This window comes from Elephantulus edwardii, unplaced genomic scaffold (genome assembly GCF_000299155.1).
Source record: "Elephantulus edwardii isolate Elephantulus edwardi_28Jun2011 unplaced genomic scaffold, EleEdw1.0 scaffold00561, whole genome shotgun sequence".
Classification (NCBI taxonomy): Eukaryota; Metazoa; Chordata; class Mammalia; order Macroscelidea; family Macroscelididae; genus Elephantulus; species Elephantulus edwardii.
In genome coordinates, this window is record NW_006400311.1 from 133,087 (window position 1) to 158,645 (window position 25,559).

Genomic DNA, 25,559 nt, shown 5'->3' on the forward strand with positions numbered 1-25,559 from the left:
TTACAACAGTGGCACTATGCAGTATTTGTCCTTTTGTGACTGAGATATTTCACTCAGCATAATGTCCTCCAGGGTCACCCATTTTGTATAATATTTCAGGACTTGTTTTTCAGTGCATCATAGTATTCCATCGTGTGAATATACCCACAGCTTCACTATCCATTTGTTTACTGGTGGGCACTTGGATTATTTCCAACTCTTTGCTATTGTGAACAAAGTAGCAATAAACATGGGTGTGCAAGTATTTGCCCTTTTGTGACTGATATTTCACTCAGCATAATGTCAGTGTCCTCCACAATTACCTAATTTGGGAGGTACTGGAGAGCATTATGCTGAGTGAACTAACTCAGTCCCACAGGGATAAATATTGTATAAAACTATTGTCGGAATAAGTATCAAAAAACGGTGGGAGAGGTTGAAAGCAGAGGGATAAGGATGTGCAGAGGGAGGGGAGGATTAACCATGGGATTGTACAATTTGTTGGGTGGGGCATAAGGGAAATTGAAAGAATTTGTTCTTGAAAATATTCAAATTTTGTAAATAAATTAGTCGAAAAAAAAAATTTTTAAAAAGATGCTTCTGCTCCACGGGTACCACTGCTGATGTTAGAGGGATGCTAGCTGAAAGCAGAGAAATGTCTATTCTTGTTTTATTGACTATGAAAAGGCATTTGTGTGGAATTTATAACAAATTATGGCTAACAGAAAAATGGGAATCAAAGAACACAATTATAAGCAATTCATACCTAGACAAAGACACTGTTACCCAAATGGAGCAAAGGAACACTACATGGTTTCAAATCAGGAAGGATGTGTGCCAGGGATGGAATGTATCCCTTCCCCATACCTCTTCAATCTGTATTCAGGGCAAATAATTCATGACACTGACCTCTATGAAAAGGATGTGGCGTCAGGCTAGGAGGGAGACTCCTGATCAACAACATATGTAATGCAGAAGACACACCTTCCTTGCTCAAAGTGAGGAAAACTTGAAAGGCTTGCTGCAGATCAAGGACTACATCCTTCAGTATGGATTGTATCTCAATATTAAGACAAAAATCTTCACCAATAAGCAACATCATGGTAGATGAAGAAAAGATCAAAGTGGTCAATGATTTCATCTTGCTAGGATCTACAATCAACACCCTTGGTACCAGCAATCAGACGATTAGGAGACATACTGCACTGGGCAAGTCGGCTGTCAGGAATCTCTCCAAAATACTAAAGAGCAATGATGTCAATCTGAAGACTGAAGTGTGCTTGACTCAGACCATGGCCTTTTCAATCACTTGCTATGCATCTGAGAGCCAGACAAAGGAAGAAGGATGATAAAAGAAGAATCGATGCCTTTAAGCTGTAGTTGCTGGAGAAGAGTGCTGAATATATCATGGATTGCAAAAAGAACAAACAGATATGTCGTGGGAAAAGTGCAGCCAGAAGCCAAGTTTCATCTCGCATACTTGGGGCATACTGCTTGGAGAAGCTATTCCTTGGAAGGGGACATCATGCTTGGAAAGGTGGAGGGTCAGGGAGAGAGGAAAACCAGATGGCTAGGCACAGTGGCTGCAGTAATGGGCTCAAGTGTGTCAGCGATGATAAGGATGGCACAGGATAGAAGAGAGCTGTTCGTATGGTCACTATGAGTAGTATTCCATGACTCCTAACAACAACAACAACAATTCTTTGCCAGCTGAGTGACAGAGAGGGACAGATAGGTCAGACTCACCTTCCCTTGTGTAGTGAAAAAAATGGTTTCAAGAGAAGGCAGACAGAACAGCAAGTGGAAGGATGTCACTGAATTGTACATACATCTAGACTGTTGATTTGTATTTGTAGAAACTGCCTATTTGGTGTGTATTCTCTAGATAGTTACAATAACAATTTTTTTTAAAAAAAGTAAAAAAAAGACAAGTGGGAGGGGTAAATCACAAACAGGTGAATTTTACGTCCTCCACATGTGCTTAACAGGTGTGCTGTTTCAACATCTATTTCCTTAGACTTCTGTGTCTCCATATGATGGAACAGGAACAAGCCATGAGAAGGGGCCATGCAGGTCAACATTCACTGATGTAAGACTGTCATATCAAACACTAAGGGTAAAATCAAGTTGTAGAACTCTTAAGAATAAATTGTCTCATTTGAAGAATAAGGGTCGAAAATGAACCTAACCACTGTCCATGGGGGAGCTCTGGTTGTAGTGGTGGGAAGCCAATCCCAAAAGCATGTGGTTCAAATCCACCAGCTCCTCTGCGGGAGAAGGATGGATGGGTAATCTCTGCCATTCAATTTCTTGCCCTGAAAACCTGCTGGAGGGTCAGTTCCAGTTCAATGGCACACACCACCCCCACTGTCCATGAGTATGAAGGGTGGAATCACAAGGAACTCTGGATTTCCCATGTATGTATTTGAACTTGAACCTTGTAGTGTTCATGTATTATATCTGTATTTAGCAAGACTAAAAATACACTAAAATGTTATGACTGTTTTGAAAAATATTTCCATGTTTTAGGAGAAAACATTTATCCATCTCAAGCAAGATCTTAATGTTGTATGAGTACCTTTTCTCCTCAGCAAACAGGCATCATGTGAGATATGGACAGACTACACTGTACTGAGGGCAGTTCTGACGGCCTAGTGGGTAAGGAGCTTTGCTGCCAATCTAAAGACAGGCAGTTCAAACCCACCAGCTGCTCTGCAGAATAAAGATGGACAATCTCCTTCTATGCAATTTACAGTCTCTGAAAACTTGCTGGATGGTCAACCATGAGTTGGTTCCAGCTCAACAGCACATAACAACAAAAGCTAGTAGGGTGGTGGTGGTGGTTATGTGCTGCTGAGCTGAAATTCAAAGCAGCAGGTTTTTGGGGGCTATCAATCATATGGAAGGAGACTGCCCATCTTTCTACCATAGACCAGTTGGTGGATTTGAACCTCCTGGATTTGGGTGTCAGTGCAACTCCTTACCACTAAGCCATCAGATTCCCCTCAATTTGAGTACATATTCTAACCTCATACTGCAATCCTTGCCATTACAGGTGAGATGTAATGTGATGTGCGTGAGTGTGCAGAAGGAGTGTGGGACAGGATGAGGAACTGCAGATCTGTATCTGGGCAAAACCACAGACATGTTAGCAGCCATGCAGAATAGGAAGCAGGGAACCAGGTAAGGCCCTTAAAGCAACATCCAGGTGAACTGGATAGACAGACACATGGAAGAACAACAGCAAAGACAAAATGGACAAGGCTTATCCATGGGTGAGTCGAGGAGAAGGGGGCAAGGTGTGAGTGCAGGGGTCCAAGCTGCCCCTGAGGTTTGGAGCCTGGTGACAGGAAAGTTGGTGAGGCAGAAATAGGGAAGTAAAAAGAAGAAACTTAGGAGGGGCCAGATATCCATGTCAAGCATAGAGCAGGACCTAGACATGGGCAGGAAATTGCCCCTAGGGTGTGGTGACCAGGGTGTTTGGAGACAGCCTTAGACCTGCCGACTAAAAAAGCGGGTGGTTCAAACCCGCCAGCCACACTGAAGAAGAAGGATGAAGCAGTCAGCTTCTGTAGCGATTCACAGCCTGAGGGGTGGACCCAAAGGGGCAGTTCTACTGTGTCCGACAGCCCTGATGTAAGCTGGCACTCACTCGAGGGCAGTGGTTTCAGTTTTTGGAGTTTTAGTGCAGGCAGAGAAGGAGCCAGTGCGGGTCAATACTCCGAGGGAGCAGAGGGGCTGCACCAAGACTCCAAGCTGCAGAAGCCCACGGAGGGGGAAACCTCGGGCAGGAATGCGGGTGTGATGCTGGAGAGACCCCAAATTATTTAGTGCCGCAGGGAATGTTCATAAGGTAACTAATGAGGCATAAAAAGCTGGCTCTAAAGTAACAAAATTTCCCGTTTGACTCCATTTTTTTCCAGAGAGGGGAAAAAAAGATCAAATTTTATTTGTAAATATTTACATGGAATACCCAAACAGTTAAAACTCCATGTAACATGTCCTTTGCTACATCATCCTACTAGAAGAGTCAGCATTAGATTTCTTTTCAATTTTTTTCCTAAAGAAATTGGCTCCTCTTTAAAAAAAAAATCTACATTATTTCAGTTTTTAAACTGTGATCTGAATAAAGGTCTACAAAGAAAATTAATTTTCCATCCAACCATTCACACACATTTTGTTTCATAACATTAAAGAAAAGAGTTACAAGTACATAAACTGCTTTTAGCTAATAATGTCTTGATAACATTAACCACCTGATAAAATTCTGCACAGAAGCTTCCTTCTGCACCATGACATAGTAGTTTTTATTGTGTAACCTAGAAACCTGATAAGACTTGAGCAAAATTGGCTCCAGTTGGCACCCATACCCACCATCAGGCTCAGCTCAACTCTCCCTGCCCCAGCTGCCCATGAGCATATGAGAACCTCATCTACTATGCTTCTCGGAATTGGCACCGGCGCTGAATAACAGTTCTTTCTTAAGGGTTCTGAGGGTAATGGAATTGTTGAAAGGTTGTTGCTGCTGTTGTTAGGTGCCATCAAGTCAAGTATGACTCATAACAATCCTATGAACTACAGATCTGAACCTTGTCCTATCCTGTGCCATCTTGACTATCTCTGATGTACTCAAGCCCATTGCTGTCACTGTGTTAACCCACCTGATTGAGGATTGACTCCATTTTAGTAAACATCCATGTAACCAAACTGAAAAAGAAAATTTCTCAGTGTACATACCAGAATGTTAGCAATGTTTTCTTGTGGTTTCAAAACAAAGGTGATTTCATTCTTGGGGCTTATCTAATCAGTTCCAAATTGCTCTATTGTAAACATATTTTATATCCATTTTTTTTAATAGTCCAAGGAAGTTTTATGGTGGTTTGGGTTTTGTTTTCTTTTTCCTGCTGCAGTGAATTAGCCCTGGCCTGTGCAGGCCCTGGGGCAGCTGGTAGTGTGCATGGAGGGGCCGGAGTAATATGAGGAGTAGCCTGCATGGGGGCCTCAGGAGATGACAAGGCCAAGCAGTGAGAGTCAGTCCTAGTGACAGGAAGTGAAGGAGTACTAGGACCAGGGCAGGAGGCAGGCTGAGGAGAGGTCTGGCTGGGTCAGGGAGGACCAGCATATTAAGAGCCATGAGGGCACAGGCCCCAGACACAGAAGAGAGAAGGTGGGATGGACAACAAGGTCTAGAGGGCAGGAGGGCGTGGGAATCAGAGCTGGAAGAGCGAGGGAAGGCACTCAGGCAGGTCCCAGAGCCAGCTTCTTCTGGCCCAAGCTCCCACCCCAGCAGGCAATTCTCAGGCCAGGGGCCTCCTGCCCGCACTCAAGAGAGCACCAAAGCCAGGGACTCACGCACCTGAGCACGGACTCCACAAACACTCTCAGGGCCTTTATGTGGATCCAGGCAATGAAGGCTTCACTGAAGTTCACCTTGAGCCAGCGCAGCAGGGGGCCCTGTGGAGATAGGGGAACCTCGTCACTTCTTTCTCTTGGGTCTTGACAGAGCAAGCCCTGAACTGAGATGTGCCCAGGAGCCAGCAGAAGAAGCAGAGAGGAAGGGATCCACCAGACATACCTTGAGCGAGGTGAGGCATCGCCTCATCCAAGCCTTGATCGGGACCAGAAGCTTAGCAGCCCAACCACCCAGCACATGCGTGGGGCCACCACAAATCAGGGTGGAGGGCTGGATGGCCCCCTGACCTCGTAGGCTTTCAGCAGGCAGCTAAGAGGCTTCCATCTGACACTGCCCAGTCAGCAAGCCTATCACGGAGACAGCCGGCAGATGGCCCCGTGGGCCCTGGTGTCATCCAACAGCTGCCTCTCAGAGGGTGGCTTCTGAGCTCCACCTCACCTGTCCACATACCTCTGGGCCACACCATGTCATTAGCGCTGGCATGGTCAGTCCCTTGGGGGGAGCTCAGCCGCCAATAAATCTGCTTCCACCTGACACTTTCAACTGCCCACAAAGGTCAGGGGTGAGGGTCCAGCCAGGGCAGTCACAGGAAGAGAGCTGAACTGTCCGACCACCGCCCCCAGCCAGGAGACCCGCTCCGTCACCAGCTGCAGCCACCTCTGGCCAAGGCAGAGGTGCCTTGGCCGACAAGCACCCTTGGGAGTGGCAGGGAGAGTCCAAAGAGGTCCCGCAGATGAAGAGGAAATCATGATTCTAGATTCCTTGAATTTCAGACCTCTAAAGCCGTATGAGATAACAGAAGGTACAGGATGAATTGTCTGAGCAGTTACAGATGCCTGAGCTGGGGAGGGGATGTGAGCCAGGGAACCCCAGGACTCCCAGGGGGTTGCTTACCTCACCCTCGCCCTCACTCTCTCTCTCTCTGTCGGTCTGCCCCGCAGCGAGCCTATCAGGGTTACCTAGCGGGGTTACCTTAACCATGTGGTCCGAGAAGGTAGATGATCCCTTTTTAAGAGCAACACAGGAAGTTTGCTAAAGGCACAGAAATGATTTATTAATCTTTCAGCAAGCATGCATCATAAACAAACAAATAATTCTCATTGCCTGAAAAGCGTAGGAAAGTGAGCATGGGAATTCTGGCCAACCCCCGGGGAGACAGCGTGGTGGCTGGACTAGAAGCTGCTAAGAAAGTAGTCACTGAGGGATGTTAGTCTTGGGGGGGGGGGTCTATATTCTAGAGACAAGTGTCAATCACAGGCAGGGGGTAAGTGCCCACCCTCTCCTCTACCTCGCCATGTCAGAGAGACCCCAGATCCACAGACAGGGGCAACACTAGAAGCAGTTAGTGGAAGTGGTCCCGCTTGGGGAGCCCTCTGTCCAGGTATGGTCAGGATGTCTTTCACTGTGTCCAAGCCCAGAGCCTCCCTGGCATTCACCGTGCACTTACTAAGCATGCTATGTGCAGAAAATTAGTCAGGCATGCTGTTAGGACATTTCAGCCTTTATCATTCTGCCTGTGTAAACGGTGGACAACACAGGAAAATGCCACCTGATGCTCTCAGGTGCACTTACAGACCCAGACCCATGCCACCACATTTAGAGGACAAATAACAAAAAGGATGTAAGATGTGTGGTTGGATGAGCTTCTAAGGGACTGTGGAGGGGGAGAGATTCCCAAGCAGCCTGGGTCAGGGATACCCTGGCTGGCCAGGGCTCTGCTTCATGACACGCAGCAACTGCTTATGAGGAACTCAGATGCCTTGTTTCCCCACCACAACCACCCTGAAAGGTTTCACCAGCACTGAAGCAGGAGATGCAGAAATCTACACCACTTTATAAAAAGCCCAGCTGACAACACGAGAGGAATGTGGCCCAGCTGGCAACACAAGGGGAAGGTGGCTGGTGAAACTCATCCTATTTCCCTGACTCTCAGGGGTCTCAGGTGTGTACAGGCAGCATCTCCTGGGCTGGACACCTGGGAAGCTCCATCTCTCAGGCAAAGACTCTCTTAGGGGTCTCTTGAGGCCAAGATAAAGCAACTAGGGAAAGTCTTAATTAAAGAAAAGTTATCTGATTAATTCATTGGTGATTAGGGTTTCGGGTTAGCTAAAGCTAAGACAGAAAGTGGCTAGGTTTCAAGCTCTTGAGGGTCAGTTTCATTCTATAATGTCGAAGGCCATTTTCCTGTTGCCTCATCGGATCTGTGGCCTCCACTCTGAGCAGCCTGCTCTGGGGACAGGTGTTCCCAAGGCTCCAGCCCCAGGCCTCCCAATTAGTCCCTCTGTCCCACATGGTGCTATCCCACGAAGCCTCGGTGGAGCCTGCAAGATCTGGTTCTGAGGAGCGTTCACCTGGTGAACTCAGGCACGTATACATGCACACATAAAGGTGGAGAGGTGAAAATGTACCTTTGCTCTTGTTTAGGGGAAGGAGAGTCTAAAATTGCTGATAAGAACTGTTATGCTATCAGTTGTCCTTTTCTCCTCAAATGGGCACAGCCAGTCCAAGCAGGTTCTCTAAGAACCCCATCTGTGTAGCTGGTGTTCGCTCTTGATTGACAATTACTTATCTTGGGTCCCTGGGAGAATGGCCCCTGGCTGAGAGGTCAAACTGGACGTGCAGAGCGCCACAGGCCAGCCAGCCAGAACAACAAGATGAGGCCATGACAAACACTCGGCCACACGAAACCCACTCTGAACCTCAAGCATATACTTAGAGCTTTATATTTATACATTGTCTTTCCTCCAAGAAATCTTAAGTGCACTCCACTCTTTCTTCCCTCCTCTCTCTACCAGAGGTTCACTGTGCCCTTGCTGGTGAGGACACACAACAGAGGTTAGAAAATGCTCCTCACAGGTGGCTCCTCCAGTCACCCAGCTTAGACTGGCTCTGTAGTGGGGGACACTGTCCCCACTACACAGAAGGGCAGAAGGACCCTCTCAAGGCCATGCTGTTCATATTTCATAAGCGAGTCTGAATTGATCTCTCTTGAGCTAATCTGCTCTCCTACTTCAAAAGTTTCTGAGTGGCTGCAGTTGGAAGCTGTGCAGGTGAGCACCTACTCTTGGCTGAGAACACAGGAGGCGGTCAATAAAGGTGCTCCTGGTGGAGAATGTCACCTCACTTATAGCCACCCCCCAGAAGCCACACCAGTAAGGACAAGGACTGGGAGCTCGGTGGCGCTCTTCAAGGCCGGGGCTTGAAGGCCCCCACCTTGCACTGCTTAACCTCAAATAAGGGGCAGGCAGAGTCCTTGACCTGAGAAAAAACCAAAACTAAATCTAGTGATTTGAGGTGATTCCAAGTCACATCGACCCTGTAGGACAGAGAACGGCTCACACTGTTTCCAAGGCTGTAAAACTTCAAAGGAGTGACCTGCTTCATCTTTCTCATTCGCTGGTGGGTTGAAACCACTGACCTTGGTGACCACTCGTCAGCAGCAGAATGCCTTAACTATTGGGCTATCAGAGCTCCTTCCCAAGGAAGGTTTCAGTAAGCCATGAACCTCTCAGAGCCTTTATTTCCCTCATCTACAAAATGGGGTTAATAATTCCTTCCCAAGCCCTCAGTGGGAACATTTATGTTAAGAGCTAGGCACAGTGGCTCCTGGTTCAAGCTCAACCCTGACAGTGGGTGTTGCACACCCACTTCCTTGGTGGCCGGTGAGAGCAAACATCATTCAGAGTGTGAGATGAAGGAAGTCAGGACAATGGGGGCTGAGAGTGGGGGGCCATAAAGAAGTCCTCTTGCTGTCCCAGGTAAGTGCTGGGGGTGGGGACCCTTCCCCACATCCTCCATGAAAACCCCACCAACCGCTGTCAGATACTCACATACTGTTGCTTCTTATCAGACAGCAGTCTGGTCATCTCTTCCCTTTCCCTTTTAATTTCTTTTTCATCATAGTAAAATTCACGGACTATGAACCTTCAAACAAGCAGAAAGAGGGTTATATCAGGAAGCTTCCAGCGAGTGGAAACCCCGTGTGTGGGGTAAACCAGCCGCTTGTCGAGGCGCCTGTGCCCTTACTTGTTTTCTTTGGCCTTGGTCTTGAAATCTTCAATCACTTTTCGAAACAGGGTCACAGTGAAGAGGCCACCCTCGTTGTCCTCAGCAATCAGTCTGTGGGAGAAAAACACCTGTTCACAGAACTGATCAACAGGCCCACCACGGTCCAGCGTTTACTGTCCCCATCTGCCGGGTGGCTTATGCTCAGAATCCAGAATGTGTCTCGTTACTTCATAACTCTTGTTTGGTGTTGTCATGCCAATTATGACTCAGAGTGATTCTATGAACAGATCTGAACAGTGCCGGATCCTGAGCCATCTTCATGATCCCTGACATGCTCAAGTCCACTGCTCCAGTCACCGTCTCAATTGCCTAGCTCTGTGGTATTTTTACTCTTGCCATTTCCCATTCTTTCTTGACCCTTCCATTCACTCACCCTCTAGACTAAGTCCTTCAGGACCTCCAGATGAGCTAAATAAAGGTCTCTGACACAGAGAAGGCTTGAGATGGGGAGTCCACAGAGCCCTAGCTCCAACCCATCTCAGTGTGAGAGTCTGGCAGGCTGCTCCTGGCCCTGAGCCATCCTATGCATGATGGGGTGTCCAGCTCTCACATGCTGTGATCACAGGAAGCAAGGATGATTTCTAGTTGTTGGAAACCATTCCAACATCCACTGCACTTTCAATGAAACAATATACCAATTGAACAGAGCCTCCGTGGTGCCCCTCAACACAGACTACGGTGCCCACTGTTCCTGGAGAGGTTTTCCCATTGCTCTTGGGAGTTGCTGGGGTTCGTGATTTACATGTCTTTGAGCCCTGCTGGTAACCTTGTTAAGTAGGAAGTCTTGTATACAGCACAGTTCTCTCCTGGGCATGCTGGCTGGTCACACCCATAGAATCTGCACCCCCAAAACTGCAGAGACCCCTTGAGGGTCACCTTTTCAGGGCTCGCTGGTCCCCTCTGCCAAGTAAGAGGACTAGAGCCTGGGGCCCCTGGACAAGGGACAGTAGTTCCAGATAACAAAAGAGCAAGCGGGGGAGAACAAGTACTCTTCACGCACCAGCTCCTGAGCCCCTGGAGATGCCCTCCTCCCCCTGCAGATGTGCCTGTCCTGGCTCATTGCTCCAGCCGCCCCCTGAGACCTCAGGCTGTGGCTGTCCTGTTCTCTGCATCCTTCCACGAAGCTCCTGATTACTATCTGCTCAGAGCTAGGAACCCCAGGAGAACTCACTTTTTTGAGCAGGCACCCTGGGGCAGAAGCCTAAGGCACAGGTGGGTGGAGGCAGGCCTGCGCCCAGCTTTGAATTCTCTGTGTGTGTCCTGGGTAGGGGAATGGGCAGGGACTGCATGGAGATCCAGTTTAAAAGTTTATTTTTTTTTTCAGTACAAGTATGAAAATATATTAAGGTCTGTAAAGTGAACATGTCTCAATCCACATTGAAGGCTCCAGTCCTTGACCTTCTGCAGCAAGAGCTTCAGGTCCTCCTCAGTTTTACCAAGCAGGGTTGTGTCATCTGCATAATGCATAAATCTTCCTCCAATCCTCATGCCACACTTCTCCTCATACAGCTCAGCCTCCTGGATAATCTGTTCCGCATATAGATTGAAAAGGTATGGAGATAGGACACATCCCTGGCGTACACCCTTCCCAATTTTGAACTAGTGTTTCCTTGCTCTGATGACTGCCTCCTGGTCCAAGTGTAGGTTTTGTCTTAGCACGATCAAGTGTTCTGGGATTCCCATTCTTCTCAGAGTCAGTCACAGTTTGTTGTTATCCACACAGTCAAATGTCTTTGCATAATCAATGAAACACAGCCTTCAATATGGATTGAGGCTCAAGATCAAGAAAAAAAGGATTCTCACCACTGGGATGATTGGCAGCCTCATGATAGATGGTGAAGAGATTGAGACTGTTCACAGCTTGAGTTTGCTTGGCTCCACAATCAACAATCTTGGCACCAGCAGCCAGGAAATGAAAAGATGTATTGAAATGGGAAAGTCTGCTGTGAGAGACCTCTCCAAAGAACTGAAGAGCAATGATATCAGTCTGGAGACTAAAGTGCACCTGATACAGGCCATGAATTACTTGTCATACACCAGAGAGCTGGACAATGATTAGGGAGGATAGAAGGAGAACTAATGCCTTTGAGCTGTGGTGCTGGAGAAGAGTGCTGAATACACCATGGACTGATAAGAAAATAAAAAGGTTCATCCAAGAGAGGGTTAAATCAGGCTGCTCCCTGGAGGCAATGATTCTGAAGCTTCATCTGACATACACTGGACATGCTGCAAGGAGGGAACAGTCCTTGGAGAAGGACGTCATGCTTGAGAGATTGGAGGGACAGTGCAGGAGAGGATTCAGTGTCTGGGGTAATTGGGGTAGGCGTGTTAGAGACAGATTGGCACAGAACAGAGCAGGACTTAGGGCTGTTGTACATAGGGTCACTATGAGTCGCAGGAAACTCTACAGCACATAACAACAACAAAGTGAACAATAATACCAATGATGAATGTTCTCCTCAGAACAACGAGTGAAAGAAGATGGTACAAAAAGAAAGTTCAGAAAGCAGGAAGGGCCAAGAAAGATGGACAAATGGAAATGGGAGCCCAGGCAGGAAAGGGGAGAGTGCTTTTACCTAGACAGGACTGCAACTAACGCCACACATCAAATGGATACTAAACTGTTTAACAGGAAACAAACAGTCTTTGAAAAGAGCTCTGGTGGCCAAGGGATAAGGAGGTTCACTGCCAACCCAAAGGCCGGCGTGGCAGATCGAATCCACCAGCTGCTCTGAAGGAGAAAGATGAGCAATTTCCTCCTGTGTGGTTTAGATTCTCGGAAAATCCAGTGGAGGGTCAGGCACTTAACAACAGCGGGTCTTGTACACTTTCATCTAAACCACAATAAATGTTGTTGTTAAGTGCCGTCGAGTCACAGGTGACTTATAGCGACCCTATGAAGGAGAGTCCTCAACGCTTGGGTGTCTTTCATCCTCTCTCCAGGTTCATAGGGTTTCTGGAGGCAAGCTATTACAGAAGTGGATGCCATTCCTCCTTCCACGCTTGTTTTAATTTGGGGAGCTCCACCCCACTCTCTGTCCACACTGGGTAACCAACCATTAACACATTTGACACATCAGTGTCACAGTGTTCAGCCTCACAGCAACCACAAGTGACCGCTGTACAGGAAGTGGACACACCAGGGCTAGCGACCTAGAGGATAAATAAATAGGTTTTTAAAATATTAAGAATTTCTCTGTAACAACAGCATAAAGCATCCAGATGACACAGTGTCTGACTGCTAACCCAAAGGCTAGCAGTTCAAATCCATAGAGCAGCTCTGTGAGAGAATGGCCTGGTTGGTGATTAGCTTCTGGGAAGATTCATTTACTCACTTGCCTCAAGTTGATTCTGCCTCAGCAACCTTCCACTGAGTTCTGAAGCTGTAAACTATTATAGAAGGAGAATGATGTCCACCTTCCTTCCTCAAAGTGCTTGGTGAATTTGAACCACAGATCTTACAGTCAGCAGCCTGGCATTTTATGTACTAAGCCAGGGGGAGGGGGAAAGTTTAGAGCCTAGAAAACCTTATAAAGATATGAATCTGATCTGATTCCACGGAAGCCAGCAAAGGTGGCCCAACTGCATCTCCTTCCCTTTCTGCCCCGGAAGTTGCCACAATCCTGAGCAGGGTGGGAGGGGTTTTTTTTGGTTTTTTGGGGGTATTTTTTTTTTAACTTTCTATTATAAACTGAGTGAAAATTGATAGAACAAATTGTTTTTCCATTCAACAATTCATGCACTTAACATGCCATTACATTATTTACAATCCCCACATTTTAACAGCACACTTCCCATTACCTCCCTACGTTTCTCAATTTTCAGCTGTCCATCTGTCCTCTCCCTTCATGCCTTCTGAGCTTTACTCCTGGGATGATACTGCCCTTTCAATTATTTGAGTGATTGTTCAAGGAGTGTGCTTCTCCCCAGTGTTTTTAATCACTATATAGGCCCGTCCATTGTTTGGTTGGTAGTTGAGTCAGTGGGGTGATTTCATTCCTGAAACATGACTCAGGATCATTTGGCATCTTGGAGGTTCCACTACTGTCTTCTAGACCACCAAGACTGGTCTTGATGATGACTTTTGAGTTTTGTTCTACATTCTTCTCTTGTTTTATCAGGGACTTTCTGAACAGTTAGCAATAGTTCATAGGGCACTGTCTAATTCTTCTGGTCTCAGGATAGTGGAGAATAAAGTTCATGTGGTTTATTATCTGGACTAATAGAATCTGTGATATTCTTCACTCTTCTCTGCTTTGGACAGTGAAAGGCCAATAGCTGCAGCTTTTAATATTCAAATCACTACTCACCAAACTAGAATATAAAGCATTACCTTTGCAGAGTATGGTATGCCAGACGACATTAAGGTCTCTTGAGACTATAATCCTGAGGGAGCAAGGCATTTCTCATTCACATCCTACTTATAAAATCCTCTGGTACTCCTTTGCGTGTCTAAGCTACTTAGCATTGACTTCTGTCTACATTTGGACTTTGAATATGTAACATAAGTCCAAACCCCTTTATCTGTGGTGATAGTCTCATTGGGAATGGGTAGTCTTCGTGTGAATGAGGCAATCTCTTATGAGATACAAAAGAGATTAAACAAACACATAAACAAGCAAAGGAAGAGAAGAAGACAAACTGCATGAAGATGCCCCAGGAGCATCTTGAAATCAAGGAGAAGTTAAAAAGAAAATAAGTCCTTCTCCCAGAGCTAATAAAGAGAGAAAGCCATCTCCTAACACTGGTATCCTGAATTTGGGCTATAAGCCTCCTGGTAGAGAACTCTGGTGGTCTGTTTGTGAAGAGTTGTGCTGCCAACTCACAGACACACGGTTTGAATCCACCAGCTACTTTGCATGAGAGTGATGGGCAATCCGCTCCTGTCTGATTTACAGCCTCTGAAAACCCACTGGTGGATTATCTACATGTCAGTTCTGACCAAATGGCACATAGCAAGCTGTCTGTGTGAAAAGAAACTGAAAGTTACACATTTGTGGCAGAGGCTCTGGTCAGGCTCTCTGAGGCGGGGAAGAATCAGAGTCCAAGCCTGAGGAATTACAGAGTGGGCGCAGCCCCAGCACTGGGGCTGTAGGCACACTGAGGAGATCTGTCAGCTTGCAGCGCTGCGGGTGGCTTCCCAGGGGAGGGTCAAGGAAGATGAGATCTGATAGACAACGGGGTTTAGCATGTGGATAAGCTGTGTCACAGAAGAGATGCCATGTTTGGTGGTGGGACCTTCTGTTCCCTGCCACGCTCAAGTCACTCACACACGCTCCCCTTGGGCACCTAGAGCAAAGTTTGAGTATCACTTACTTGGTCGACCGAGGCACCACCATGTCCGAGAGGGATTCATAGGTTTTTTGCCACTGCGTGTACTTTGGTCTGTAAGAACATACAAAATAAGTCAGTGAATTCTGCAGAAGCAGCTCTTCGATATCCAAGCATTTGGGAAGTTTTACATATACCTAGTCTACCAAAGAATTTGTGGTGAGCAGAGCTGGGACAAGAGAAATCCCCATTCTCTCAGGTCTGCCACAGGCATAGGGGACTTGCTGCCTACCATTTCCTGGGCCCCACGTGCTGTGAGGGCCTCAGGACTCCCATGAAGAGAGGAGGGCTCTACAAGAGGAGCTTAGCCACAAACATCTGCTTAGAGGCCTGGCACTCAGAAGCTTTCAAATCCTGGCCCTGAGTGACCCTGGCAAGTGAGTTGTCCTCTCTAGCCTCATAACAATGCAAATAACAATATACCTCATAGGGTGGTTGTGAGAATGACACGGGATAATTGTCTACAGTCAGCACATAGCAGGTGCCCAATAAGTTATGTCATCCCTGCTGTCCCCACAGTGCACCGTCGGGCTCCTACCCTGACAGTTACCACGTGGAGGCCACTGTGCAGACTGTCTGCTTCCTTGAGAGCAAACACAAGAGACTTTTCTGCCCTATGCTTGTCTTCCCAGCTCAGAACCAGGCACCAAGGAGAAGATGGCTGATGGCCCTGGGGCACCCAATACAGGCCCAGATACCATACACCCCACTTTCTATCTCCCTTACTTGGGAACAATGACCAGGAGTGTGATGAGATATTCAGAATCCAGCACAAAGTCGTCTTTGTTCACAATATCGCAGAGTGTCCGAGTGAAGAGGTTGCCCCTGAAATCCATTTGAAACAAATAAGGTTTATGACAAGCATAAAGCAAGCATGGACTGGTGTTTGCAGGCCCCCAGGCCTACCCACAACACACAGAAGTGACAGAGACAGCAGAGACAGCTCAGGAATGTTCCTAGGGAGAAACAGGGGCACCATGGGAGCTCAAGCGTAGAATACAGTGAGAGGCCTTGGGACTGGCTCATTAATGCCTATGAGCCCCTGGGCTCCTGGGCTCTGGCTCCCTTCTCTTTGCTGTTTCTGAGCTGTCAGGGTGATGCCTCCTCCCCTCCAGGGGTAAACCAGCAGGTCTTTGAGTATTATCACCAGTTACCAGAGGGGCTCCCGAATCCAGCACCTCAGTGACCTGCTGTACCCCCACATAAGCTTGGTTACCAACTCCTGGAGAGGACGCTGGGTGGCAGGTAGCTTAAGTTGCTCAAATGTCAACAAGGCAGCTGACTCGGGAAGCCACTCAGCCTTAGGAACAGAGGTAGGCCCAGATCTATCTCTGTTTCACTTTACAGGCGTTCAGATCCAGCAGCCCGGGGAGCACTCACCTGAAATGGCTTTTAGGTACTCAGTGGAAATGGGTGCATCAAGGCCAGGGTATTAGTGCACAGGTCAAGGATGCAGCGCTAGCAAATGAGTCAGGTACAATAAGCAAGACTGTGCGTAGCAGCATTAGCACACAGGCTGCGTGGCTAGCCACGGCTGTGGGATTAACACACAGTGCTTCCCTATTAAATTGGCCCTCCGCCAAGGCCGAAGCTTTAGAGGCAAGGGTAAAATACCCTCTGACAATGTGCCAAGGAGCCTAGCTCCTATCCACGCTTGCATGACCGGCTAAATGGCTGTGGGCAGATTCCCTTAGGTCTCTCTATACAGACTGTGTGTTTGTGTGCGCCTTTCCACCCCAGTGGAAAGTCCTGTGGTTAGATGCTGCTGAGCTGACTACAACTCTTAGCGACCCTCTGATCAATACCCTGCACCATCCTCGTGATCTCTGCAACGCTCAGTCTCTGCTGGAGGTCCTCCTCCTACTCTACCTTTCCCAGCATCATGTCTGTTTCTAAAGACATGTCCAATGTCTTGACAATATGTCTGATGTATGTGACACACTTTGCAAAGTATCTTGCACTCTTAGACCTGTCTCTGAATTCTCACAACCTGGAGCAAAGAAGACTTCCGATAACCATTTGCTGAATGAGTAAACTTGAGCCCTGTAAAAGCAGAAATTAACTAGTACTCTGATTCAGCTATTTAGGGCCTAGTATAAAGCCTAAGGGCATGTTGCTGCTGTTGTGTGCAGGCAAGCTGTCCCTCCAGTGGGTTTTCAAAAGCAGTAAATCACATGGGAGGAGACAGCCCGTTCTTCTCCAGCAGAATAGCTGGTAGATTTGAACCGCATGCCTTTGGGATTGCACCATAGATTCTGGGCATGTTGTTGTTGTTATGTGCCATTGAGTCACTTGCGACTCTTAGTGACCCTATGTACAACAGCCCTAAACTCTGATTCTGGGCATAGTACGTGCTTAATAAACACTTACTTACCAAAAGTAGTAATAGGAGAGGAATGACTGTTTTGACCCTCTTGGTAGCCCTACTCCTTTCCTCAGTATTGGAGCTTTGGTGCCTAATATATGTGGGGTTGCTAACCAAAAGTCCAGTGGTTCAAATCCACCAGCTGCTCCATGGGAGGAAGATGATTTACAGCTTCAAAAACCCAATGGAGAGTCACAAATGACTTGATGGCAATGGTTGGGTTGATTTTTTTTTTTCATGATTTACTCGATGGCACATAACAACAACATGATTTACTCAGTATGTGTGTATTAATAAATCAGTGTTATTGTGAACGAATGAATGAACTTCTTCACTAACTGATTCAGATGTTTGCAAAGGTCCCAACCAATTCTCAAAATGGTATACAATTTGATGGAGAAATGAGTGCACGGGTAGCCCAGTGGCTCAATGGCTCCATGTCCACCAGCTCAAAGCCTTTATTGATCTAAGGTAGAAGGCTGGAGAGAGACTCTCAACAAGATGGAATGACGCAGTGATAAGGGGCTTGAACAAGTCACAGATGATCAGGATGACACAGAAAAGGACGAGGCTCTGATCTGTTGTTCACAGGGTCATTATGAGTCATAGATGGCTCGATGGCACCTAATAACAACAACTACCGCTAGCACCCTGCCGTCTCCCATTTGCCCTACCCTCCAAGGTGGAGTAGGCTCACAGAGGAGACAAAACTCAACATCTATTTTCCCCCTCTTTGATTTCAATTGTTCCATTGTGAGAGGAGATGGCCAGTTGTGGGCATCTTTGGACCACTCCCTCTGGAGGGTCGCTCCAGACTGAGTCTGGGGAGATAGTGGGCATTATCCATGGTAAACTCTGTCCTGCTCAGGTCCAACCTCCAGCCACCTTAGGAGGATCTCACCTGGCTTCTTCTCACACATTTCCAACAATAAGATGCTAACTACCTTCCAGGTGGTCACTGCCACCATGACACTGAGTTTATACCTTCCTGCCAGTTCTTGTCACCATCCAGGTGACTCATTCTGGCTGCTGGGCCTCACAAAGCAGTCTGTTCTCTTTCCTGTATGGTGGTCCTCCGGGCATGTCTCAAAACTCAAACTCCTCACCATCGAGTCAGATCTGACTCTCCGCTGACCCTCCAGGGAGTTTCAGAGGCTGTGAATCACACGGGAGGAGACTACCGTCTTTTCTCATGCAAAGCAACTGGTAGATTCGAACTATGTGCCTTTGGGTTGGCAGCACAACTCCTCACTCACCCAGAGCTCTCTAAACATGGCACTTATGCACTGAAATGTCTCTGCTCTTGACTACAAAAAAATTTCATTGTCTTCTGCTGCTTTTCCCAAGGGACAATACATTCTGGCATTCCTTTGCCTTATGTCTCCATAGGAGTAAGAGCCTGGAACACAGAACAGGTACTCTGATGAGCCAAGGAGGGCATGTGAGAGGCAAAAGTGTGGTGTGCTGAGAAGCAGCACCCCTATTTCTCTTGGGGAACATGTGGAAGGCACTCCTCCCAGGCTGCCCAGATCCTCTCTGAGTCTGCAGATCTTGGAGGGGGGGTTGGGCAGGAAAGCTGTCAGCACACTGTCATTCTTCCACACGGACAAAGTGACCCCGAGGCGAGGACACAGACCCGCTGGGGCTGGATACTCACATTGACTTCTTCTCCAGGTTCTCCAGCTTGGTCTTCAGAGTGTTGTAAGTGGCCGTTCGGGATTTCAGATCTGTCTCAATTTGCACTAATTGCTACAGATGTAAAATTAAGAGACTCTAGTGAACTGGGGTATGTGAGATATTGTAGAATGTTTCAAAACAAGGCACAAATTACTCAGGACACACTTAATAAAAGTAAGAGATCCTTTCCATTTGTCACGGGATGGCTTATGCGTCTTTCTCCTTGACTCTCCTGACATCCCAGTGCTTGACTCTGACAGTAAACCTGTGGACAGGCAGGGAGAGGAGTAATATCCTCTTTACAGATACTGAGACCCAAATGGTTTTTCCAAGGTCCCACAAAGAGTCAAATCCTCTAACTCCAACCCATTCCACAAAGTGTGAGCAGTACTATGGGCCTTCCACATCCAGCACTCTCAGGCCCTTCCGGAGCACAACCCACGCAGAAGCAGAAACTGTGATTCTGTGGAGTCCACTCCGGCTCCGTCCTGCCGAGGTGGCTGTGGCCACGTTCAGCCCATGCCCTGCAGCAGCCTCAGGGTCTTTTCAACCTGAGGCCAGGTTACCCTTTTGATGTTTCAAGAGGGATCCCTTGTTCTAAGCTCCAGGTTTTAGGGAGTAAGTCCCAAATCTTCCTTCTATAGGTAGGAAGAAACAGGGAGATGTGGAATAAAGAAATGGTAACTAACACTGCTGGGACTCAGATTCTCCATCTGCTGAACATAGGTGAGAACAGAAGGGGCTACAGAAATGTTACCAAAAGGGAAAGGAAAATAGAGATCTGGTTCTTGAAGCCCATTCAGTAGATGCTAGCTGAGGACTGCTGCAAATGAGCATGTGAGGTCAGTGACGCCAGCAACGCAATGCCACAGCTGTGTGCTGAGTACTGCTAGTAAGATAATAAACCACCAGCAGCCCCTGCCCTCTAGGGACTTACATGTTAATAGCAGAATCCATTCATAAAGAATGTTAAAGTATAGTAAAAATGAAATAGTGTGCAACTACAAATAATGCTAGACTTAAATCTGCAGAAACTCAGTGCCGATTATGTATGTTTCTTCCTAACTCATCAATTCCATGTTCACTAGGATGGAAATGTTCACACCACAGAAAGCAACAAAAGTAAGATCTTTTTGTGAAAGAGCTGGTCTCCCAGAATGCCTGTCAATACGAGACTACCTCAAGAAGCATTATATAAAACAAAAATCAGATGAACCTAATTCAGGCCATGGCCTTGTCAATCATTTGCTATGCATCTGAAAGCTGGGCAGTGAATGAGGGTGACAGAAGGAGAGTAGATGCCTTTGAGCTGAAGTGTTGGAGAAGAGTACGCAATACCTCAAGAACTGCCAAAAAAACAAATAGTTACGTTTTGGAAAAAGTGGAGCCAGAGTGCTCCTTGGAGGCAAAGACGACAAAGCTTTGTTTCACATAGTTTTGGCATGTTGCTGGGAAAGGCTAGTCTTTATAAAAAGACATCATGCTTAGAAAGATTGGGAGTAGGTGAAAAAGAGGAAGATCCTTAACATGTTGCCGCAAAAGACGGCAAATGTGTTTCTAAGCACGGTCATCAATTTTAAACGTGTTAACAAGACGGAGTGACACTGTGACCACAGCAATGGCCTCCAGTATGTCAGATATGATGAGGATGGCGCGGGATGGGACAGGGTCATATCTGTTGTTCACAGGGTCTCAACTTGATGGCACCTAACAAAAAAACTGTTCTTGAGTCCGATTTTGACTCTGAAAACAGTCCACTGTGTTTTCAAGGCTACATATCTCCATAGCTTATACTAGATATTGCCCTTCTATCTCCTCCGAGGTGGATTCAAACTGATGCCAACCTTTTGGTGAACAGCCCGATACACTGTGTACTACACCACCAACACTCCTTACAGTTGCATATAAAAAATAAAAAAATAAAATCCTTGCTGAAGAGTCAGAACTGACTCCTAGCTGATCCTCCATCAGGTTTTCCATCCTGTAAATGACCCAGGAGAAGATGGTCTATCTTTCTCCTAGGAGTTGCTGTTGGGTTCAAACAGCCAGTGTGGTATGGCCTTTGCATAAGCAGTGCAACTCCCTCAGACTACCCGCCAGCAGTCACTACACTGCATACTGATACACAGACACGGTCTCTCTAGGAGCTCTGGCAGCGAAGTCTATAGAAGCTGCACTGCCACCCATGCCTCCCGGCTGTTCAAATCCACTAGCTGCTCAGAAAGAAAAGATACCCAATCTCATACTTGTGATTGACATCCTCTGAAAACCCACTCGGAGGTCATCTATGAGTTCTGGCTCACCAGCATTAACTTTTCTTTGATATATGTTTTATGTACATAAGTATATACACACAGATCATTCCAATTACATATGTATTGACATAGATACACTTCAAACATACACATATGGGTTGCCCTTAAGGAAAGTAAAGAAATGGAGGTGGAGTTGATGACCAGGTTAACATTTCTTATCTTTATGATAGGCTTACTTTAAATAATATTTATAAATCTGTATTTTACCATTTCTTGAACTTTTTACTTTGAAATGTATTACAGATTCATAGAAATTGTAAGAAAAAAACCCATAAAGTTCTCCTGTGCCCTTCATCCAGTGTCTACCCATGGTAATATCTTACACAGGTATGGTGTAAGTTCAGAAACAAAAAAAGGGCATAATTTACAGATTTTTATCTTTAAAATAATATTTCTATTTTGGGGCTTTTAAAAAACAAAACAGCCAAAAATATCAATACATTGTCCTCATTTTTCTGATTGTCCTACAGCAATGAAAAAATGTGGCCAGGTATTTGGAACTCAGTAAAGCAGTGGAATGAACCAACTGGGAAACCAAATGAATGTAAATTCCAAATCTTACCAGTTCTCTGACCTGGTGTAAATGCCTTATTTTTCTTGAGCCCTGGAGATGCCAGATTATGATTGGGCTTCATCCCTAAACTTGTTTTACAGTGTAATATCCACATAAATAGGAACAGTTAGGGATGGTGTATGTATAACTAACATCAAGTGTTTGTCATAGTCCATAGAATTACCTGTCCATGCATAAAAACATATTCAAGACAGTAAAGATAGACTAAGACATCTTTAACATAATGCTACACCAATAATAATAATGTCTTGATGCATATTGCAAAGCTGCATTCATTTGTTACTGACAATTGTATGCACCTCACATTGTTAATATGATGAGCTTTGCAGGGGCTGGTATTGGTTCTTACTCAAAACAATGAATATGTAAACTGGGCATCTGTAACCTGGAGATCACCTGTATTACAGAATTGGGAGACTAAACACAAAAGCCAAGAGCCAAAGTCATTTCGATTGAGTTGGAACCGTCTCATAGCTCTATTTTCTGTGACTGTAAGACTGTCCATCTTTCTTGCTTGGAAAGGCTGATGGATTCAAACCACCAAAGAGGTGGACTCTGAGTTGGCAGTGCAACTCCCTTCAGACTATGCCATGGGAGCTCCCTAAGGTACCAAAGTAAATGCAAAATAATTCTGAGTCCTTTCCCTCACTAGGCCCAACTCCTCAAGGAGCTATGCCATTTACCTCCACAGTTTCCAGCAGGGGGACAGTACTTGAGTGATGGGTGATGTTTAAAAGACATTTGCTTAAGAGACCCAAACTCTAATGGACTATATACATGTGTAAGAGTGTGTAGAAGCCGGTCTAAGACCAGATTGTCTGCAGCTGGCCAACAAATCAGTATATCTGTACTGGGCACTACAGTCATCAGGGCTGTTAACCAAGTCTTTCCAGCTGTGCGCCCTCAAGCCACAGCACTTGATTATGGGGCCTACAACAGAAGGCAGGTATGCTGGGCACAGCCTTTGTGAGCCAGTGATAAAACCCTCTCCTGTACCAGCCAGGGATGGGTTAGGTGGTGGAGACACTGTCAGCTAATACTCCTACCAGAAAGTCCACACAAAGCAGACCACTCCTATCCCTCACCAACCACTGGAACACACACTGCATTGTTATGCCTATGAAATCTGGGGCTTTTCTGAACCCTAATCTGAGCTGCGGTGACTGACACCAGCCTTGGGCTGGGCTCCCCTTGCCAGGTACCATGCATGGCCAGATGGGAGCCCCTGGGATGAGTCAGAACATCCTCTGACTGGGGTCCTCCCACCACTACAAACAATAGCCTCATACTCCTGCTCAAGAGAGGCAAGTGTGGCTCAGCCCAGGTCTGCCACAATCTGTGTGCAAGGGGCAGCTTGGGCCTCCAGCTCCTCTTCTGCAAACAAGGATTATTAGCTCTGCCAGCCAACTCCAGGTTGTTTTGGGAATGTGAAGGCCTCACCCCTGAGTGCTCTCTGCACACTGCAAACCCTGTCATCTCAAGCTCTTCCCAGGTGTGGCAGGCAAAGCACAGACATCCAGCAAAGACTTCTCAGAACGCCTGGAGAAGTGAGAGAGCTGCCGCCTTTGGGTCCACCACTGAAGGAACTGAGTTCCGAGTTCCCTTCTCAGAGTTTTGATAGGCTATCTCTAGTGAGCTGTTTGAGATCTTCTGTTTGGAGAACAAGGCCAGACTCAGGACTAGGGTGTCTCACAAGCTCATTCCAAGTGCTGGAAGGAGTGAGGAAGCCAGACCCTGCTGGAGCCTCTGCCCATCAATGCCCTCCACAGGGCAAGTTCTCAGCCTACAAGCTGTATTCCCCAGTGCCCTGCACTCAGATCCCAGTCACAATACTTAAAAAGCTGTATTCTTGGGATATGCCATCACCTCCCAGCCCGCTTCCTCAACTGAAAATGAAGGAAAATGATAGGAAGATGTGCTATGTGTACCAGCTCAGCACACCATCAGGACTATCACAGCTGGGCCCTCCACCCACCTTGCCTCCGCTTCTCCAGCCACTTGCTGGGTCCACTGAGTTGGAAAGGTTGAAGCCCCCCACCCCAATCTCTACTGAGTCCCTACTCTCAGGCAACTCCCTGAATGCACTCCAGGACTCTCATCCCCGAGGTCAGACAGGCATCCCCGGAAGGGCCTTGCTGGGCAGCGCTTTCCTGGGTGGACTCAGCCAGCCACACTGACCGCCCTTGTCTGGGCTGTTTCTAGTTAAGCGGTGGCAGTGTGAGGTGTGCAACACGCTGGGAAAGCCAGATCCGGGCAGCCTGTCCTTGAAGGGCCTTCCAGAATCACTGCCTGATTGTCCCAGAGGCCTTGGTGATGTAAGCTGTACCCTGGGGAGCCCCACCCAGATTCCCTAAACCGCCCAGCTCCACCCCAGTTCCCAGAGAGGCAGGCTAGGAGCACCTGACTCTCAGACACAAATAGAGCTGTGGAGAGATGGATCCCAGAGGCCCATCTCCTTTCCACTGACCCACCCATCAAGCTGAGAACAGGAAGGCTTTGTTCCAGGCACAGGACAGAGTCTCACCCAACCACTACAAGCTTGCCTGCTTGACGTTTAGAGGAGCTCAGTAAACTGTGGCAGGAAAGGGGTCGGGGGAGGGGGGGAGAGGGGAGAAGGCAGACATAAATGATCAACGTGAATCTCAGACCTTTCTTTAGAGCTCACTTGCCATCAGCACAAACTGAAGTCAAGCTCGCGGATAGATAACCCAAAAGGGTCTTCTAAAGGTTGGGCATCATTTTTCTTCCACTCCTTGCCAACACACAGGAATTGCTGGGGTGCCACTTACTGCCCTCACTACTGTCAAAGGAAGCTCAAATGAGGTCCTGAGGAATGAAAATCATAACGCCGATGTCTCCCAATAAGTTGAGGGTCCGGGAACTACTGTTCAAAGTGCCAGAGGAGACTCCAGCCAAGCTTTCTACTAAAGCAAATAGTTTCTCTCATGTCAATAATCCCCTGAGAGGGACAGTGTCAGGTTCTTAAGAGTAGATCACTCATTCATTCGCTCACTTCCTGCTGTCAGGGCCACCTCATAATGGCCCTCCAGCAGCTTTCTGAGGCTGTAAATCTCAACAGAAGGAGGCTGTCTTTCTCCCGCAGTCACTGGAAGATTCCAGTGACTGGAGATCTAGAGCCTCTGGGTTAACAGCAAGACTCTCCAGGAACTATATCACTAGAACTGCCTTAGGAGTAAGTAAGGGAAGAAAATAAAGAAACTATTGACAGACCAGGCAAGTTCCATTTCTAGAACCCATATCAGAGCCAGACAATGCCCAGCTACCACTGCTGAATGCGCAGAATGAGATCACACACAATAGGAGGTCTCTGGTGAGAATGAGAGAAAAAAAGGGATCAAACATAGAAGTTTTAAAAAGACTGGTGAAGCCCCCTAAGGTTATGGCCCTTAATCACTCTTCAAACTTGGAACAGAAATCATCCTGTGACTGAACTAGTCAAACAATACCTAGGCCTGTGAGGTGATCAATAGCACCTGGAAGGAATGCAGCCCTGAGAACAATCAGCCACAGAAAGCCGAAAGGGCAGGGAGAGCAGAGAAGGGCGAGTGGAACTCGGGAACAGGTGGGGACTCCGATCACTACCACAACAGAAAACATATGAACTGGTGGATGGAAAAGCCAGTATGCTCTTCAAACATTCACCCAATCACAATAAAAGGGTTTTTTAAAAAAAGACAGATGAATGTGAATGAAATCCAAAGTCTCTGTAAAATAATTTTTTTTTAAAAAAAGAAAACAAACAAAGATAGATGAGGACTGGAGTTGAGTTTCTTTATCAGAATTTGTTGGGGTTTTTTTAAATTAATGATTTTTAAA

General features: G+C 46.8%; 1 protein-coding gene across 2 annotated transcripts in view; it reads right to left on the reverse strand.

Moving 5' to 3' along the window:
• ATP6V1C2 (ATPase, H+ transporting, lysosomal 42kDa, V1 subunit C2) overlaps window positions 1-25,559 on the reverse strand; it is a 108,963-nt gene that overhangs the window by 4,813 nt on the left and 78,591 nt on the right. The window contains exons 5-11 of one of the 2 annotated variants that reach the window (XM_006903312.1): window positions 18,814-18,905; window positions 15,518-15,616; window positions 14,777-14,845; window positions 9,419-9,511; window positions 9,223-9,316; window positions 6,287-6,424; window positions 5,336-5,433 (exon numbers count right to left, since the gene is read on the reverse strand). In XM_006903312.1, the coding sequence (XP_006903374.1) occupies window positions 5,336-5,433; window positions 6,287-6,424; window positions 9,223-9,316; window positions 9,419-9,511; window positions 14,777-14,845; window positions 15,518-15,616; window positions 18,814-18,905 (683 nt within the window). The remainder of the gene's footprint in view (window positions 1-5,335; window positions 5,434-6,286; window positions 6,425-9,222; window positions 9,317-9,418; window positions 9,512-14,776; window positions 14,846-15,517; window positions 15,617-18,813; window positions 18,906-25,559) is intronic. The other variant, XM_006903313.1, reaches the window with a different exon arrangement.